Source organism: Coregonus lavaretus (genome assembly GCF_964263955.1).
Source record: "Coregonus lavaretus genome assembly, chromosome: 18".
NCBI lineage: Eukaryota > Metazoa > Chordata > Actinopteri > Salmoniformes > Salmonidae > Coregonus > Coregonus lavaretus.
Genome location: NC_140005.1, coordinates 34,018,376 through 34,038,981, shown reverse-complemented (window position 1 = coordinate 34,038,981; position 20,606 = coordinate 34,018,376). Strand labels below are relative to the sequence as shown.

Sequence of the window (20,606 nt, the reverse complement as noted above, 5' to 3'; positions counted from 1 at the left end):
CCATCACTCTCCTTGGTCAAATAGCCCTTACACAGCCTGGAGGTGTGTTTTGGGTCATTGTTCTGTTGAAAAACAAAAGATAGTCCCACTAAGCGCAAACCAGATGGGATGGCGTATCGCTGCAGAATGCTGTGGTAGCCATGCTGGTTAAGTGTGTCTTGAATTCTAAATAAATCACAGACAGTGTCACCAGCAAAGCACTCCCACACCTCCTCCTCCATGCTTCACAGTGGGAACCACACATGCGGAGATCATCCGTTCACCTACTCTGCGTCTCACAAAGACACGGCGGTTGGAACCAAAAATCTCAAATTTGGACTCATCAGACCAAAGGACAGATTTCCACCGGTCTAATGTCCATTGCTCGTGTTTCTTGGCCCAAGCAAGTCTCTTATTATTGGTGTCCTTTAGTTGTGGTTTCTTTGCGGCAATATGACCATGAAGGCCTAATTCACGGAGTCTCCTCTGAACAGTTTATGTTGAGATGTGTCTGTTACTTAAACTCTGTGAAGCATTTATTTGGGCTGCAATTTCTGAGGCAGGTAACTCTAATGAACTTATCCTCTGCAGCAGAGGTAACTCTGGGTCTTCCTTTCCTGTGGCAGTCCTCATGAGAGCCAGTTTCATCATAGTGCTTGATGGTTTTTGTGACTGCACTTGAAGAAACTTTCGAAGTTCTTGAAATGTTCCGTATTGACTGACCTTCATGTCTTAAAGTAATGATGGACTGTCGTTTCTCTTCGCTTATTTTAGCTGTTCTTGCCATAATATGGACTTGGTCTTTTACCAAATAGGGCTATCTTCTGTATACCACCCCTACCTTGTCACAACACAACTGATTGTCTCAAACTATTAAGGAAAGAAATTCCACAAATGAACTTTTAACAAGGCACACCTGTTAATTGAAATGCATTCCAGGTGACTACCTCATGAAGCTGGTTGAGAGAATGCCAAGAGTGTGCAAAGCTGTCATCAAGGCAAAGGGTGGCTACTTTGAAGAATCTCAAATATAAAATATATTTTGATTTGTTTAACACTTTTTTGGTTACTACATGATTCCATATGTGTTATTTCATAGTTTTGATGTCTTCACTATTATTCTACAATGTAGAAAATAGTAAAAATAAAGAAAAACCCTTGAATGAGTAGGTGTGTCCAAACTTTTGACTGGTACTGTATATATATATATATATATATATATATATATATATCACATCACTGGTCTGCTTGATTCAATTAGGTTTCCCAAAACCTCACTAGGATAGATGACTGTAAAATGATAGGGCATGCTGAATACACTGATATGCACTTATCTAACACATTTTGAATACTGTTGGGGGAAAAATCTCAACCATCACAAATATATTTCAGAGAGTAAATGCAAACATTTTATTTGGCGTAAGTAAAATGCTTGAGAATGAAGTTACAAAAATATAAAATACCAAGTCAACACCAGAGATGCAACATGAACAGTACATCGTAAACAGAAGCTACAACAATTATGAACACAGAAAATGTAGCATAATTGACAGGACTTTACTGAAAATTCTGATACACACAGACACTATGTACAACATAAAATAAATCTAAGAGAATCCCAAATGAAGCAACAAACATTTCATTCCAAACATATTACCATTCAAACAAAGAAATGACCATTCAAACAAATGTAGCACCTATCATGACCCTTTTAACTATTAAAGTAGTGTAAAATTGTTCCTGAAAGTCAACAGCTGAAGCCTATGATAGAAAATACATATTATATCTGTCATGATGGAAATACCCTCCCTAAATCTTCTATAAAAGTCTATGAAGCGAGTCCTTTTTAATTTAAGTCCAAAATCTGAATGAAACGTGTCCCTCAAGTTCAGTAATAGTCATGTAGAGTTGTGTTTATATAGAACAAGACAGTCTGTGATCAAATGGCCTGCATCACTGTGAGCTGGCACACTGCATACTCCATATTCTTCTTAAAGACTTGGTAGGATGGCACCACAGGCAGCAGCAGGTGGTTAGAGCTGGGCTGGCTCTTGGGAAAGGCCCCAGCAGGGTCCAGGGGGTTGAGGAAGGATAAGGTAGGGTTGGGGCTGAACCCTACGGCTGGCACCACATCAGCAGAGGTGGCATAGATGAGCACGTCCTCTAGCGATGTTGCACATCTGCCAACTGAAACCAGAGAACAGAGAGACTGGTGAGGATGGGTAATATATGGAGACAGACAGGGACATTCATGTGCTTTTGTTAGTTTTACTGAATATACTTGTAATAGGAGTGTAGACTGTCTGAATGGCCTTCGAGTGTGTCTTTCTTATCATCACATAAATCATTCAATCAATCAGTCATTGGAGGTCAAAGTACCTTCACACTCCACTAGGTAGTGTCTCCAGAAGGTGAGCACAGCGCTCTCCTTCCCTGTGGTCTCTTCCTGTTCTGAGAACTTAACAGTGAAGAGGGCAGCCATGGTCTCAGCAGTCAGCTTGTCAGGAGAGGAACAGAACAGACCAACGAAGGCCCCCGGAAACATCTGGACCTGGTCAAACACACCAAGGGTTTTCAAACCTTCACGGAACCTAAAAACACAAAAAGGTTCAACAAAATATAGTTAAAAGCCCAGTGCAATAACAATCGTGATCTTCCTGTGTTATATATATATATATATATACACACAGTACCAGTCAAAAGTTTGGACACACCTACTCATTCAAGGGTTTTTCTTTATTTTTACTATTTTCTACATTGTAGAATAATAGTGAAGACATCAAAACTATGAAATAACACATATGGAATCATGTAGTAACCAAAAAAGTGTTAAACAAATCAATTGCCTTGATGACAGCTTTGCACACTCTTGGTATTCTCTCAACCAGATTCATAAGGTAGTCACCTGGAATGCATTTCAATTAACAGGTGTTCCTTGTTAAAAGCTCATTTGTGGAATTTATTTCCTTCTTAATGCGTTTGAGCCAATCAGTTGTGTTGTGACAAGGTAGGGGGGGTATACGGAAGATAGCCCTATTTGGAAAAAGACCAGGTCCATATTATGGCAAGAACAGCTCAAATAAGCAAAGAGAAACAACAGGCCATCATTACTTTAAGACATGAAGGGCAGTCAATACAGAAAACTTCAAGAACTTTGAAAGTTTCTTCAAGTGCAGTCGCAAAAACTATCAAGCGCTATGATGAAACTGGCTCTCATGAGAACCGCCACAGGAAAGGAAGACCCAGAGTTACCTCTGTTGCAGAGGATAAGTTCATTAGAGTTACCAGCCTCAGATATTGCAGCCCAAATAAATGCTTCACAGAGTTCAAGTAACATACACATCTCAACATCAACTGTTCAGAGACTGTGTGAATCAGGCCTTCACGGTCGAATTGCTGCAAAGAAACCACAACTAAAGGACACCAATAAGAAGAAGAGACTTGCTTGGGCCAAGAAACACGAGCAATGGACATTAGACCGGTGGAAATCTGTCCTTTGGTCTGATGAGTCCAAATCAATCTACACACAATACCCCATAATGACAAAGCGAAAACAGGTTTTCAGAAATGTTTGCTAATTTATTTAAAATAAAAAACAGAAATACCCTATTTAAAATAAGTATTCAGACCCTTTGCTATGAGATTCGAAATTGAGCTCAGGTGCATCCTGTTTCCATTGATCATCCTTGAGATGTTTCTACAACTTGATTGGAGTCCACCTGTGGTAAATTCAATATAAGGTCCCACAGTTGACAGCGCATGTCAAAGCAAAAACAAAGCCATGAGGATGAAGGAATTGTCCATAGAGCTCAGAGACAGGATTGTGTCGAGGCACAGATCTGGGGAAGGGTACCAAAAAATGTCTGCAGCATTGAAGGTCCCCAAGAACACAGTGGCCTCCATCATTCTTAAATGGAAGAAGTTTGGAACCACCAAGACTCTTCCTAGAGCTGGCCGCCCAGCCAAACTGAGCAATCGGGGGAGAAGGGCCTTGGTCAGGGAGGTGACCAAGATCCCGATGGTCACTCTGACAGAGCTCCAGAGTTCCTCTGTGGAGATGGGACAACCTTCCATAAGGACAACCATCTCTGCAGCACTCCACCAATCAGGCCTTTATTGTAGAGTGGCCAGACAGAAGCCACTCCTCAGTAAAAGGCACATGACAGCCCGCTTGGAGTTTGCCAAAAAGGCACCTAAAGGATTCTCAGACCATGACAAACAAGATTCTCTGGTCTGATGAAACCAAGATTGAACTCTTTGGCCTGAATGCCAAACATCACATCTGGAGGAAACCTGGCACCATCCCTACGGTGAAGCATGGTGGTGGCAGCATCATGCTGTGGGGATGTTTTTCAGCGGCAGGGACTGGGAGACTAGTCAGGATTGAGGGAAAGATGAACGGAGCAAAGTAAAGAGAGATCCTTGATGAAAATCTGCTCCAGAGCGTTCAGGACCTCAGACTGGGGCGAAGGTTCACCTTCCAACAGGACAACAACCCTAAGCACACAGCCAAGACAACGCAGAAGTGGCTTCGGGACAAGTCTCTGAATGTCCTTGAGTGGCCCAGCCAGAGCCCGGACTTGAACACGATCGAACATCTCTGAAGAGACCTGAAAATAGCTGTGCAAAAATGTCTAAAAACCTGTTTTTGCTTTGTCTTTATGGGGTATTGTGTGGAGATTGATGAGTAAAAAAACAAACAATTTAATCCATTTTAGAATAAGGCTGTAATGTAACAAAATGTGGAAAAAGTCAAGGGGTCAGAATACTTTCCGAATGCACTGTATAGTAGAACTCTAGTAACAGTTTAAAATACAGTCTACGTTTACGTAAGGTAAATATGTTTGAGCAACAATAAAAACACATGTAGATGGTGAAACGGTCAAAAAGATACTTATGCAAACCTTTGGAAGGGTAACTGCATTCTTGTGATTAGGTGGAAGCTCACAATATCTTCAACAAGTGTGTCTTTTTCAGAAAGGCTGTCAACTGGTCTCATGCACCCAGCCACTTCCAGGTATTCTGAAGCTGACTGCATTGACACTCTCAATTCCTCCAAGCTTTTGGATTCCTGAATCTGAAGCAAAAGAGTTGTCAAATGAGTTAAAGGCTTTCAGTGTTTCCCCTAGGATTGCAGTGACAAAGTTCGTTCCTTTTGCTGGGGTGGTCGGGGGGCATGCACCCAGTGAGACATTTATTGTAGAATGACTGTGAGAAGGTCACTTCTGTTGACATTTTAAAAAGGACATTCTACTCCAAGAAAATGTTATAATATAACCTGTAGTCCAACTACTTAAATAAATAAGCTGAAGCATGGGGTTGCCCATCTGCATTTACCTAATTGAAAACCCCCAAGACTCAATGCATCAAACGCTACAAATATACATTATAACTCCAGGGTTTTTTCTGGATCAAAACAGGGCTTAGGTGGTGGGCGTGATGGGGGCGTGGTAGTGGCCAATGGCGTGGTCCACGACTGAACATTTTATAGGTCATCCTCTTGGCCGAAAGAGACAAAATGTTGCTGTTTTAAAGCCAATTTCCTGCTATTCTACATATTTTTCCATGGGGCGGAGAGAAGACTATGGTTTTAAAGCTAGTTTCCTGCAATTCAACACATTTTGACATGGCTTATGCTGTGTTCTTATGCTATCTGAGTGACTCAAACATTATAACAAGATCAATGTCATACCATGACATTTGGGGAATTTTTTATTCTCCCTGACTGTCTAGTTTTTATTTTGGCGATTATTAGTTCTCAAAGATTATCTTATGAAAAAATATATTAGGTCAATTATCTTTTCTACATACTTTATATTTGTTTTTAGTCGCTTAAGTTTACACTGAAAGTTTTACCATCCAAATATCTTCTCTAAAAATACATTTTTATTTTTTATATTTGTTTGAGGGGCGGAAATGATTTAGCAATGATTAGCCAATTAGGTGGCCTAGGGTGGTCCAGCGGTGATATACTGCAGCAGCTGTATCTTTATCTTTCCTCTTTATCGGTCCTATCCAATCAAAAAAAATTTTTTTTTGGGGGGGGGGAGATCGACTGCCCCACATTTAAACAAAATATAAGAGAGTAAAGAGGATCTAAGAGAGTAAAGAGACATGGTAAAAGATGTACCTTCTTGACTTTGTCTGTGAATCCAGTGTTGCCCATGTCCTCCACAGTAAGAGGGGTATCCCAGGGGAAATTGAACAGGCGCATGTAGAGAGCCCTGGAGAAGAAGCCCAGAGGAGGTCCCCCGTGGATCAGACTCAGGGACAGCAGACACCCCACGTCAAAGTAGACGTCCTCCCTCAGAGCTAGGGAAAACAGGACATAGAAATGAGACAATACATAAAAGCTGAGAACCTATAGAAACCACATCCCGTGTTTGATAAAAATATAACTCCAAAATGTATTGCTGAGCAATTAACCACATTTTCAGTTATTTGTAGCTTTTTAAACAACTAATTGACGGACGTTGGTTCAAATATTTGAATTCCATTTTATAAATGTTTTGGGGTGAGCTCAATCTGATAAATCAGATCCAGCCTGAACTGTGCGATGTAGTAGGGAGGTGTAGTTTCCAACAGGCCAATATTCTACATAGTTTAACGCATAAAACGTGGTAATAAAAAAAAAGAGACCATAATCCATTGCGCATCTACTTGTCCGGTCTGTGTTTCTTTTACGCCTGCTACAGAAGAGACGGAAAAATGCACAATCGATATTACAGTAAAACAGACAGATCCTAGTACTGATATTACAGTAAAACAGACAGATCCTAGTACTGATATTACAGTAACACAGACAGATCCTAGTACTGATATTACAGTAACACAGACAGATCCTAGTACTGATATTACAGTAACACAGACAGATCCTAGTACTGATATTACAGTAACACAGACAGATCCTAGTACTGATATTACAGTAACACAGACAGATCCTAGTACTGATATTACAGTAACACAGACAGATCCTAGTACTGATATTACAGTAACACAGACAGATCATCCTACAGCTATTACAGTAACACAGACAGATAGATCGTGAGGGGATATAGAGAGCAGCTGTTGCTTCGAGAGGTATCTCTCCCTGAAAATACAAAATCTAAGTGATCGATAGTTGGTATTCAGCAGTCATAAAAGTATGCTTTATTTACATTAACTACAAAGTAGTGATTTTGTCAGACAGCATAGGCAGCAGCTTAATAGAGATAAGATGACTTGGAATGAAATAATAAAGTCATCAAATAAAACAAATGTAATATACACAACTTAAATAATGTATTAAAGTAAAGTAATGTGAATAAATGGTAATTAAATTATAAGCAGTAATGGGCTACCATCATGGGACTTGTATTAATTGTTATATTCTGTGTTGTTACAGCATTCAATCCAAATAATTATAATCGAAACCAAAATCGAAAAACTGTGATTCTTTTTTATAATCGAACACAAAAAGCACTAAATCGCTCAGCACTACCAAAATGTAACTACGAATGCGAGTTTATGACCCCTGACTCAGCAAGGGATGGTGGTAGTGTGAGTTTATGATAGAGAGCTGGAGCGTGTTTTGTACAAGGGGGGATGGGAATTATTGACCTACCTTGTGCATCGAGGGTCAGGTTCTTGGCACCATCAGGACCTTCAAAGATAGTGTTCTGCAGCTGCTGCACCAGGAGGCTGAGGAAGCGCCGGGTGTTGCCAGGGCAGGTGCCGAGGCTGGGAATGTGCTTGCTGCTTGTAAATCTCACCGCCAGGGCATGGGACGGCTTGAAGTCGCTCCTCTTCACTAACTCCATGGCAGCCTCCAGGACCATGTTCCCACTCACCACCACTGGCATGGGCGGGTGGTGCTGTGATATCTGACTGGCAAGCTCCTGTAGGATCTCTTTAGCAGAGCCTCCCGACAACAATGGCCTGCCCATCATTAAAAACAATCAATGTTTATCTCCAATATGGCTGATGTGTTCTTAGCACAACATGTAAGGAAAGACTCAACAATTCCCCTGGAAAACATCTGGACTTGGTCTATGGCGGCAATAAAAATAATACTTTTTTAAAACGTATTTTATCGTAAAAAAAAAATAGATACCATGAATAAGTAGTTATTGAGATGGGAAGAGAGGGAAAGTGGCACAGTCGGGATTTGAACCCATGCCTCCAGGGGCAATGTGTGGTCCAGGGCCGGCAGCACTATCAATAGACCAGCCCCCGTCTGAAGGGCGCCATGGATTTCTGTGTGAGAAAATGCTAGACAATAATGTACAGTACCTTTTACAGACTATGGGTGATTGGCAAGGGGTCAGGATGAGACTCCTTTTAGAAGACATGCTTCTTCTCTGCCCAGGGGGCTGTGGAGAGTCAGTGTGTCTCGGTAGTGAAGCTAAACAAGAAAGAACACTGATTATTACAGAGATGTAGAGACTTCATACACACCCTAATAAAATCAGTTCTTCATTCCTATCATAACTGGTCTGGTCATAACTTCACTGTCCAGTTAGACTAAAACAAATACAGTATGGCAAATAGCCTACCTGTCCCATCCACAACTGCTGCACAGTCCTCACAAGCCCAGTCAGTCTCAAAAGCGTTGAGGGAAGCACACTTTCGGTGGGTACCTCTTGAGCCACAGAGCATGCAACGCAGTATTTGAAACCATCTGAAAACCAAAAAGACATATGAGACTCAAATGTATTTTAGCAATAAACACATTTTTGCCAGTCAACCATTTCAGCCACTCCCACACTACAGTAGAGCTTACCCAGTGCGTGAAGAGCATGTCCGACCACTGTGGGAGAGACATTTGTTGGCATCACAGTGCTGGTACACCTGCAGTAACTCTTCATAGGCATTTTCTTCCAGCTCCCAGGCTGCATCTCTGTGGCACACAGATACAGAATACTTTAGTTAAAACTCATAACGCCACAACACTAACACAATATAAATTAGTATTCTGCTCTGCTTTCAACCCCCCCCCCCCCCACACAACACACATACTGTAGAAACTGGAAAAGGCATAGGACAGTGATGAATAATGTTCTACAAGGTGAATAATACCTCTCTGGTATGTGGATTCCCATTCGGAGCATCTCCTGCTGGAACATGTCCTTGTTATTGCACAGAGTGCATCTGAAGAAGAACATGCCAGCACTGTGAGCCTGGTTCTGGAGGAATAGATAGAAAATAGATACAGTCGTATGAAAAAGTTTGGTACCCTTGACAATTTCCATGATTTCCATTTATAATTAATTGGGTGTTTGGATCAGCAATTTCATTTTGATCTATCAAATAACTGATGGACAAAGTAATATTTCAGTAGTGAAATTAGGTTTATTGGATTAACAGAAAATGTGCAATATGCATCAAAACAAAATTAGACAGGTGCATAAATTTGGGCACCCCAACAGAAAAATCACATCAATATTTAGTAGAGCCTCCTTTTGCTAAGATAACAGCCTCTAGACGCTTCCTATAGCCTCTAATGAGTGTCTGGATTCTGGATGAAGGTATTTTGGACCATTCCTCCTTACAAAACATCTCCACTTCAGTTAGGTTTGATGGTTGCCGAGCATGGCCAGCCCGCTTCAAATCATCCCACAGATTCTCAATGATATTCAGGTCTGGGGACTGGGATGGCCATTCCAGAACATTGTACTTGTTCCTCTGCATAAATGCCCGGGTAGATTTTGAGCAGTGTTTTGGGTCGTTGTCTTGTTGAAATATCCAGCCCCGGCATAACTTCAACTTTGTGACTGATTCTTCAACATTATTCCCAAGAATCTGCTGATATTGAGTGGAATCCATGCGACCCTCAACTTTAACAAGATTCCCAGTACCGGCACTGGCCACACAGCCCCACAGCATGATGGAACTCCCGCCAAATTTTACTGTGGGTAGCAAGTGTTTTTCTTGGAACGCTGTGTTCTTTTGCCGCCATGCATAACGCCCCTTGTTATGACCAAATAACTCAATCTTTTTTTTTTTTTTTTAAGGGGGGTAGATCAGCTTAATATTGCAGATAGATTGTAAATTCCATCAATGTAATTGTCTGCATCACTTCCAATCCCCCATGTTTTTTATTATATATATACACATACATACATATACACACATACATACACATATACACTGCTCAAAAAAATAAAGGGAACACTAAAATAACACATCCTAGATCTGAATGAATGAAATAATCTTATTAAATACCTTTTTCTTTACATAGTTGAATGTGCTGACAACAAAATCACACAAAAATTATCAATGGAAATCAAATGTATCAACCCATGGAGGTCTGGATTTGGAGTCACACTCAAAATTAAAGTGGAAAACCACACTACAGGCTGATCCAACTTTGATGTAATGTCCTTAAAACAAGTCAAAATGAGGCTCAGTAGTGTGTGTGGCCTCCACGTGCCTTTATGACCTCCCTACAACGCCTGGGCATGCTCCTGATGAGGTGGCGGATGGTCTCCTGAGGGATCTCCTCCCAGACCTGGACTAAAGCATCCGCCAACTCCTGGACAGTCTGTGGTGCAACGTGCGTTGGTGGTCATGCTGGAGGATGTTGCAGGCAGCAGAACGTTCTCCACGGCGTCTCCAGACTCTGTCACATGTGCTCAGTGTGAACCTGCTTTCATCTGTGAAGAGCACAGGGCGCCAGTGGCGAATTTGCCAATCTTGGTGTTCTCTGGCAAATGCCAAACGTCCTGCACGTCCCCCACCTGTGGACGTCGGGCCCTCATACCACCCTCATGGAGTCTGTTTCTGACCGTTTGAGCAGACACATGCACATTTGTGGCCTGCTGGAGGTCATTTTGCAGGGCTCTGGCAGTGCTCCTCCTGCTCCTCCTTGCACAAAGGCGGAGGTAGCGGTCCTGCTGCTGGGTTGTTGCCCTCCTACGGCCTCCTCCACGTCTCCTGATGTGATGTACTGGCCTGTCTCCTGGTAGCGCCTCCATGCTCTGGACACTACGCTGACAGACACAGCAAACCTCCTTGCCACAGCTCGCATTGATGTGCCATCCTGGATGAGCTGCACTACCTGAGCCACTTGTGTGGGTTGTAGACTCCGTCTCATGCTACCACTAGAGTGAAAGCACCGCCAGCATTCAAAAGTGACCAAAACATCAGCCAGGAAGCATAGGAACTGAGAAGTGGTCTGTGGTCACCACCTGCAGAACCACTCCTTATTTGGGGGCGTCTTGCTAATTGCCTATAATTTCCACCTGTTGTCTATTCCATTTGCACAACAGCATGAGAAATGTATTGTCAATCAGTGTTGCTTCCTAAGTGGACAGTTTGATTTCACAGAAGTGTGATTGACTTGGAGTTACATTGTGTTGTTTAAGTGTTCCCTTAATTTTTTTGAGCAGTGTATATACAGTATCTCACAAAAGTGAGTACACCCCTCACAATATTTGTAAATATTTGAGAATATATTTTCATGTGACAACACTGAAGAAATGACACTTTGCTACAATGTAAAGTAGTGAGTGTACAGCTTGTATAACAGTGTACATTTGCTGTCCCCTCAAAATAACACAACACACAGCCATTAATGTCTAAACCGCTGGCAACAAAAGTGAGTACACCCCTAAGTGAAAATGTCCAAATTGGGCCCAAAGTGTCAATATTTTGTGTGGCCACCATCATTTTCCAGCACTGCCTTGGGCATGGAGTTCACCAGAGCTTCACAGGTTGCCACTGGAGTCCTCTTTCTCTCCTCCATGACGACATCACGGAGCTGGTGGATGTTAGAGACCTTGCACTCCTCCACCTTCCGTTTGAGGATGCCCCACAGATGCTCAATAGGGTTTAGGTCTGGAGACATGCTTGGCCAGTCCATCACCTTTACCCTCAGCTTCTTTAGCAAGGCAGTGGTCGTCTTGGAGGTGTGTTTGGGGTCATTATCATGTTGGAATACTGCCCTGCGGCCCAGTCTCCGAAGGGAGGGGATCATGCTCTGCTTCAGTATGTCACAGTACATGTTGGCATTCATGGTTCCCTCAATGAACTGTAGCTCCCCAGTGCCGGCAGCACTCATGCAGCCCCAGACCATGACACTCCCACCACCATGCTTGACTGTAGGCAAGACACACTTGTCTTTGTACTCTTCACCTGGTTGCCGCCACACACGCTTGACACCATCTGAACAGTCTGCTTGTCTTCAGCAAACTGTTTGCGGGCTTCCTTGTGCATCATCTTTAGAAGAGGCTTCCTTCTTGGACGACAGCCATGCAGACCAATTTGATGCAGTGTGCGGCGTATGGTCTGAGCACTGACAGGCTGACCCCCCACCCCTTCAACCTCTGCAGCAATGCTGGCAGCACTCATACGTCTATTTCCCAAAGACAACCTCCGGATATGACGCTGAGCACGTGCACTCAACTGCTTTGGTCGACCATGGCGAGGCCTGTTCTGAGTGGAACCTGTCCTGTTAAACCGCTGTATGGTCTTGGCCACCGTGCTGCAGCTCAGTTTCAGGGTCTTGTCAATCTTCTTATAGCCCAGGCCATCTTTATGTAGAGCAACAATTCTTTTTTTCAGATCCTCAGAGAGTTCTTTGCCATGAGGTGCCATGTTGAACTTCCAGTGACCAGTATGAGGGAGTGTGAGAGCAATGACACCAAATTTAACACACCTGCTCCCCATTCACACCTGAGTCCTTGTAACACTAACGAGTCACATGACACCGGGGAGGGAAAATAGCCAATTGGGCCCAATTTGGACATTTTCAGTTAGGGGTGTACTCACTTTTGTTGCCAGTGGTTTAGACATTAATGGCTGTGTGTTGAGTTATTTTGAGGGGACAGCAAATTTACACTGTTATACAAGCTGTACACTCACTACTTTACATTGTAGCAAAGTGTCATTTCTTCAGTGTTGTCACATGAAAAGATATACTCAAATATTTACAAAAATTACTTTCCAACCCTTCCACCCTTTCCCTACTTGGAGTAAATCAAATAACTCAATCTTTGTTTCATTAGTCCACAGCACCTTATTCCAAAATGAAGCTGGCTTGTCCAAATGTGCGTTTGCATACCTCAAGCGACTCTGTTTGTGGCGTGTGTGCAGAAAAGGCTTCTTCCGCATCACTCTCCCGTACAGCTTCTCCTTGTGCAAAGTGCGCTGAATTGTTGAACGATGTACAGTGACACCATCTGCAGCAAGATGATGTTGTAGGTCTTTGGAGGTGGTCTGTGGGCTGTTTTTGACCGTTCTCACCATCCTTCGCCTTTGCCTCTCCGATATTTTACTTGGCCTGCCACTTCTGGCCTTAACAAGAACTGTGCCTGTGGTCTTCCATTTCCTCACTATGTTCCTCACAGTGGACACTGACAGCTTACATCTCTGTAATAGCTTTTTGTAGCCTTCCCCTAAACCATAATGTTGACCAATCTTTGTTTTCAGGTCATTTGAGAGTTGTTTTGGGTCCCCCATGTTGCCACTCTTCAGAGGAGAGTCAAAGAGAACAACAACTTGCAATTGGCCACCTTAAATACCTTTTCTTATGATTGGATGCACTTGTCTATGAAGTTCAAGGCTTAATGAGCACACTAAACCAATTGTGTGTTCCAATTAATCAGTGCTAAGTAGTTACAGGTATTCAAATCAACAGAATGACAAGGGTGCCCATATTTTTGCATAGCCTATTTTTCACATCTGATTTAATTTCATACAACTTAATATTGCTACACTAAAAATCTTTGTCTGGACAATACCCCAGTACAGAAAATGAATGGCATGCCACTGTGATCATTTTCTGTGACGACAGAGTAAATTATTATGCAGCCTCAGAGGGGTGCCCAAACTTTTTCATACGACTGTAAGAGACTGCAGGCAGTCACTTACAATTAACGATTTTATGAAGCCTTCATAAACCCTCTGTAAGACCTCCATGGATGCTTCACAAATCGCTTATTTGCCAATGTAATTCTATATAGAGGGTGGAATAAGGGTTATGCCATGTTTGGTAAAGCCCTAAATGTAAGGACCTGTTACAACACTTTGTATATAGTATGGAGTTGCTTAATAATAATGTGTTCACACATTCACTCAAGAGGGTCACTGCTTGTCTGGGATGTACACTACCGTTCAAAAGTTTGGGGTCACTTAGAAATGTCCTTGTTTTCCATGAAAACATACATGAAATGAGTTTGAATAGGAAATATAGCAAATGAATAGGAAATGTAGTCATTGACAAGTTTAGAAATAATATAATATGCCATTTAGCAGACGCTTTTATCCAAAGCGACTTACAGTCATGTGTGCATACATTTTAATATATGGGTGGTCCCGGGGATCGAACCCACTACCCTGGCGTTACAAGCGCCATGCTCTACCAATTGACCACCGTTAGAAATAATGATTTTTAATTGAAATAATAATTGTGTCCTTCAAACTTTGCTTTCATCAAAGAATCCTCCATTTGCAGCAATTACAGCCTTGCAGACCTTTGGCATTCTAGTTGTCAATTTGTTGAGGTAATCTGAAGAGATTTCACCCCATGCTTCCTGAAGCACCTCCCACAAGTTGGATTGGCTTGATGGGCACTTCTTACGTACCATACAGTCAAGCTGCTCCCACAACAGCTCAATAGGGTTGAGATCCGGTGACTGTGCTGGCCACTCCATTATAGACAGAACACCAGCTGACTGCTTCTTCCCTAAATAGTTGTTGCATAGTTTGGAGCTGTGCTTTGGGTCATTGTCCTGTTGTAGGAGGAAATTGGCTCCAATCAAGCGCCGTCCACAGGGTATGGCATGGCGTTGCAAAATGGAGTGATTGTCTTCCTTCTTCAAGATCCCTTTTACCCTGTACAAATCTCCCACTTTACCACCACCAGACCATCACATTGCCTCCACCATGCTTGACAGATGGCATCAAGCACTCCTCTAGCATCTTTTCATTTGGTCTGCGTCTCACAAATATTCTTATTTGTGATCCGAACACCTCAAACTTCGATTAGTCTGTCCATGACACTTTTTTCCAATCTTCCTCTGTCCAGTGTCTGTGTTCTTTTGCCCATCATATTGGCCAGTCTGAGATATGGCTTTTTCTTTGCAACTCTGCCTAGAAGGTCAGCATCCCGGAGTCGCCTCTTCACTGTTGACGTTGAGACTGGTGTTTTGCGGGTACTATTTAATGAAACCGCCAGTTGAGGACCTGTGAGGCGTCCGTTTCTCAAACTAGACACTCTAATGTATTTGTCCTCTTGCTCAGTTGTGCACCGGGGCCTCCCACTCCTCTTTCTATTCTGGTTAGAGCCAGTTTGCGCTGTTCTGTGAAGGGAGTAGTACACAGCGTTGTACGAGATCTTCCGTTTCTTGGTAATTTCTCGCATGGAATAGCCTTCATTTCTCAGAACAAGAATAGACTGACGAGTTTAAGAAGAAAGTTATTTGTTTCTGGCCATTTTGAGCCTGTAATCGAACCCACAATTATTGATGCTCTAGATACTCAACTAGTCTCAAGAAGGCCAGTTTTAATGCTTTTTAATCAGCACAACAGTTTTCAGCTGTGCTAACATAATTGCAAAAGGGTTTTCTAATGATCAATTAGCCTTTTAAAATGATAAACTTGGATTCACAAACACAATGTGCCATTGGAACACAGGACTGATGGTTGCTGATAATGGGCCTCTGTACGCCTATGTAGATATTCCATTAAAAACAAGCCATTTCCAGCTACAATAGCCATTTACAACATTAACAATGTCTACACTGTATTTCTGATCAATTTGATGTTATTTTGATGGACAAAAAAATTGCTTTTCTTTCAAAAACAAGGACATTTCTAATTCCCCAAACTTTTGAACGGTAGTGTAGGTACCTGCACACAGTCTCTGTGAAACCAGCTGCCATGGCAGGCAGGACACTTGAGGACGGAGTAGGAGAGGACGGGCTCTACGACGTCCAGACACACTGAGCATGTTAGTGGCTCACTGACACAGGACGACACTGGCACAGACTGGGTGGGACTGTGATCCTTGCAGTAGGAGCTGGGGAAAGACAATCAGATGTGCACCAAAGCATTAAGCATGGTTTCTGTTTCTGTGAGATAAGAGTGCTCGTTTCATTCTGATGAAACGGCAGGTAGCTTAGTGGGTAAGAGCGTTGTGCCAGTAACCGAAAGGTCGCTGGTTCTAATCCCCGAGCCGACTAGGTGAAAAATCTGTCGATGTGCCCTTAAGCAAGGCACTTAACCCTAATTGCTCCTGTAAGTCGCTCTGGATAAGAGCGTCTGCTAAATGACTAAAATGTCAAATGTCAATATGGCTTTTAACAATTTGTGAATAAAGGATATATTTATAATCTCAAAAACAAGAACTGCGCCGAGTTCTCCCCTTGTTACTACCCTTGCCATGGCTGCTGTGGATTATGTTTAGAATCTCTAGACACAATACATACTGGTAATATATAATCATGGTCACTTACGGAAATGGATCTGTGAATTGAAAGATGAATTGGTGTTGTTTGCCACACGGAAAATGGACCATTTTCCGGCAGCTTTTGACGTAGCACCCAACTGAGGCACCATTCTTCTTGCAGACCGCACACTTCTAAAACATAAGGTACACAGAAAGCAAAAAAGTAAATTTATGACACAATAATGTTTTTGAACAAGAATCCAAGCAACCAGAAACTACTTAAGGCTAAATCTATAATATGTACTGAACGTCTCTTGTGATAAAAGTGCTACTTAGGCTTGGAGTGGACAAACCCTTTAGGATTATGCTAACTCTGATACAAATGTACACCATACTTAACAACTTCTACAGACTTCACTACTTCCAGTGGTCTCTCCGCAGGGGTGAGCAGCGTTTCTGCTCGGTGAGTGTTCAAGCTCCTAATCTCTACCTGGTGTGTCAAGCCACTCTGTAAAACTCTATCTACTGAAATAGTTCTGAGACCATGCGGGCCATAAATAGAACATCTGTTTGTGTGTGTTTTACACCGCATCTCTATGGTGGCAAGTGTCAAAGTAGGCTATATAAATACTCACTCAATATGAAAGAACACACTGACTTACTAGTCTGTGGGATCTGCTGACCTCCTGTTTAATATCATCCACCAAGAAGCCATAGATCCCTTCGTTTTCCTCTCCACGCTGATACACTCCACTTGACATCAGCTGGAATATAAAAAACATCAGACACAGAAAACGTTCTGTACATTTAAGCTTCCTTCAGTGAACAACTGAACAATAAAACAAATAGATTGCTACTGTTTGAATAATGATATTCCACAATGAGAAAATATTTTGGTTCAAGCTAGGCCGTAATACATCATTTTAACAATGAGTAATTTCAATATACACACACACACTCTCTCTCTCTTTCTCTCTTACCAGGCAAAAGTAGTGCACAGTGAGTTCATGTGACTTAAGTGTGATCTTCTCGCCATATTTGTCCGGACAATTTTCATTGAGTTTACAAAGTGCACAACCTTAAAATAGAGAGAAGTACCATAACTTTCTGGTAGGGTGGTTTGATCATGCGTGTGTGTTTGTTCACCATTATCATCGAAGCCAAAGTGTTGAAAATAGTGAGCAAGTTTTCTACTACAACAACATAATGGCCTTCATACTGATGACTCACAGTCTATGGAGTATTCCTGCTCGGATCTCCGAATCCTCCTCTTCATTTTCTTCATGTGGAAATTGCCTGAAAAATGAATGCCTTAGCTGTATTAGCGAACTTTCAAGATACCAGACTGTCAAATACACACTGGGGCTGAGCTCCCTGCCATCCAGGACCTCTATACCAGGCGGTGTCAGAGGAAGGCCATAACAATGGTCATTGACTGTTGGTTCCAGACACCAAGTCTGGAACCAACAGGACCATGAACAGCTTCTACTCCCAAGCCATAAGAGACTGCTAAATAGTTAACCAATTGACTCTTTCTGCACTAACTCTTTTGATTCATCACATACGCTACTGTTACTGTTTATTATCTATCCTGTTGCCTTGCCACTTTATCCCTACCTACAGTATATGTACATATCTACCGAAATTACCTCGTACCCCTGCACATCGACTCAGTACTGGTACCCTGTGTACACTGTATATAGCCAAGTTATCATTACTCATTGTGTATTTATTCCTTGTGTTATTATTTTTCTATTCTTTATTTCTATTATTTTCTCTCTGCATTGTTGGGAAGGGCCTGTAAGTATGCATTTCACTTCTAGTATACACCTGTTATAAATAAAATGTAATTTGACATAGGCTAGTTTGCCTTCTAGAATGGAGCCAATGGAATAGTCCCAAAAGTACAAACTCCCAGCTGAATCAAGCGCACCTCAAATACCCTATTGTTGCATGGAACGTAATTCCTTGAGCACTACAGATACATCATAGCAATAAGTGCTTTTTGCATTTGAAAATGTATTGGAATACATTGGCTCCATTGTTTACTTTTTGTTGAAGGGCCAGGGCCCACTCTCTGTGGGTATGTTAGCTCTGGTCCATGTGCATGCGTCGGATGCACATGCAGCCAAAGATGGTCAAAGGCTTGCCTAATAAATCAGACTTTGACACTAATTATTGGTATACAGTCTGAAACAAAGCCCTGCAAAATCGTGGAAATGTTCCTTAAAAGCCATAATTTTCCTTAAAATTACATTGGAATTTACTCCACCAGTTGTCTGTGCAGTTAGTCCTTCAGCTGCTCGAAATTTGAGACAAAATACCACAGGAAAGTATTGTTTACTCAACATTTTAGAGTGCCATACTGAAGTAGACATTTCTATCACCTGGCACCTGCACAAAATCATGTAAACACACGTTAGTTTTCATTCATGGTGTGCATGTACTTCCGTTGTGCATGTGCCTAGGGTCATGAGGAAACATCTTGATTGCTTCACACATAGGCTGCATTTAGACATGCAGGCCAATTCTGATCTTTATTCACTAATTGGTCTTTTGACCAATCAGATCTGATGTGAAAATATCTGTGTTTGGGCGAAATATCAATTCGTTGGAAAAATATCAGAATTGGGCTGCCTGTCTAAACACAGCCATACTCGCGTTTTGACGTTGGTTTAATAATACTTTCCTGTGGATATTTTGTCTCAAATTTGGACAAGCTGAAGGACCAACACCATGGACAGTCTGCAGAGTAAGTTCAAATATAATTGTATTCAACGTTCGTGACAGACAACGGACGTTTATGTTTTTTTCTATGTAAATGTGCGTGGCGTTGCCTAAACAATTGAAGGCATCGCCACGTTTCGGACCTGACAAAGTCCGAAACGTGGACCTTTTTGGACCTGACAAAGTTCCCAAAAGTCGTTTGTTTCGTGGACAGAGAATTTTTCACAATTCCGCCACTCTTATCTAGCAACATCTTTACGTTAATGAGTTACAAAAGTATATTGAATCAGTCACTAAAATGATATATGAAAGAACATGCAAGCAACTCGCGATGAACCAGGGGTGTAATACTCCAAACCTTCATATATTATATATACAGATATTGTCCAAACGGCAACTAAAACAAGAGTTTCTATTGGACAAATTCAGGTAGGTCCCTCCCCGTGTCGTTTACTTCCGTTTAAGAAACGTTTTGCAATCGAATGAATGAATACACCCCAGAGCTATGGGTATGTAGCTAGGTAGTTAACGTATGCACATTTAGCTAACAGTTACTTTAACTAGATTCAATGATTTCATATTTTATAGGCTTCCTCAAATTGTATCTGTATTATACATGTAGCAACGAGATTTACGAACTCGTGTAATGACCCAATGACTCTCGTCTTCGTTATTTAGCTAGCTTTGGCTGTAAATTCTAGCTAGTTCATGCAAAGAAAGGCATGCCAATAGGCTAACGTTATCTAATTTGTAAACTAAATTACAGACGTGCATAGTTACACTCTAGCCAACTAGCTACATTACAAATTGAGTGCATTCGTGTCTTGCAAACGTGCATCTTACTTTTACTCGATTTCTATCTTAATCAAATTTGTCAGCTTTTCCAATATTTTAAATTTCCCTCGTCGCTCTTCAAGTTCTTCGATGTTTAAATTTCAAACCGAACCAAAACATTCGGAAATGGGAGGAGTCAAAGTTTATTCCGGTAGAATTATCAAAAGCTTTTCAAAATAAAAGAAAATCTTAAAAATACAATTAAAATTCAACTACATTACAAGTGATGTGCAATTGTTTTTGTCCCTTGATTTTCTGTGCAAGGAAATGTTTTAAAGTTTTTAAAAAACACAAAAAAGAAAGATGTATGCATATAGTCCACTGATATTCATGTTGCATGTTCCTGCAAGATTAGGAGGGGACCGTAAAGTAGGCTACATTGGACTTAATTTAATTTAATCCTAGTCATGTTGAAATATAAATAAGCAATACATGGGTAAATAAACAAACAACCGACTGATATGTCTTTCTATCTAGCATATAAAATGTTCTATGTATGCTTGATTCAAAGGCATACTCGGATCTGTTTAGGCTTATTCGGATATATTTTATTTGTCTGAAACACCGGTACTGTTGTACTGTGAAAAATGAATGGTGGGTTGCGCATGTCAAGGGAAATATGTCAACCCCTCAATTCGAGCATATGATTAAATCACAAAAACGTATCTGGGTGCATCAAGTTACATACAACCAAAAT

At 41.6% G+C, this 20,606-nt stretch overlaps 1 protein-coding gene across 1 annotated transcript; it reads right to left on the bottom strand.

The window, feature by feature from the left end:
- Positions 1 to 1,368: 1,368 nt before the first annotated feature.
- On the bottom strand, positions 1,369 to 20,027 carry g2e3 (G2/M-phase specific E3 ubiquitin protein ligase). Its single transcript, XM_084181494.1, has 15 exons — positions 19,919 to 20,027; positions 17,579 to 17,644; positions 17,329 to 17,426; positions 17,011 to 17,112; positions 16,416 to 16,540; positions 15,811 to 15,979; positions 9,037 to 9,143; positions 8,741 to 8,857; positions 8,514 to 8,638; positions 8,251 to 8,362; positions 7,583 to 7,896; positions 6,110 to 6,291; positions 4,884 to 5,056; positions 2,359 to 2,570; positions 1,369 to 2,166 (listed from the first exon to the last, which is right to left on the bottom strand). The coding sequence occupies exons 2-15, from the start codon at positions 17,631 to 17,633 to the stop codon at positions 1,919 to 1,921; spliced, it is 2,139 nt and encodes a 712-aa protein (XP_084037620.1). The 5' UTR covers positions 17,634 to 17,644; positions 19,919 to 20,027; the 3' UTR covers positions 1,369 to 1,918.
- Between the last annotated feature and the right edge of the window lie 579 nt (positions 20,028 to 20,606).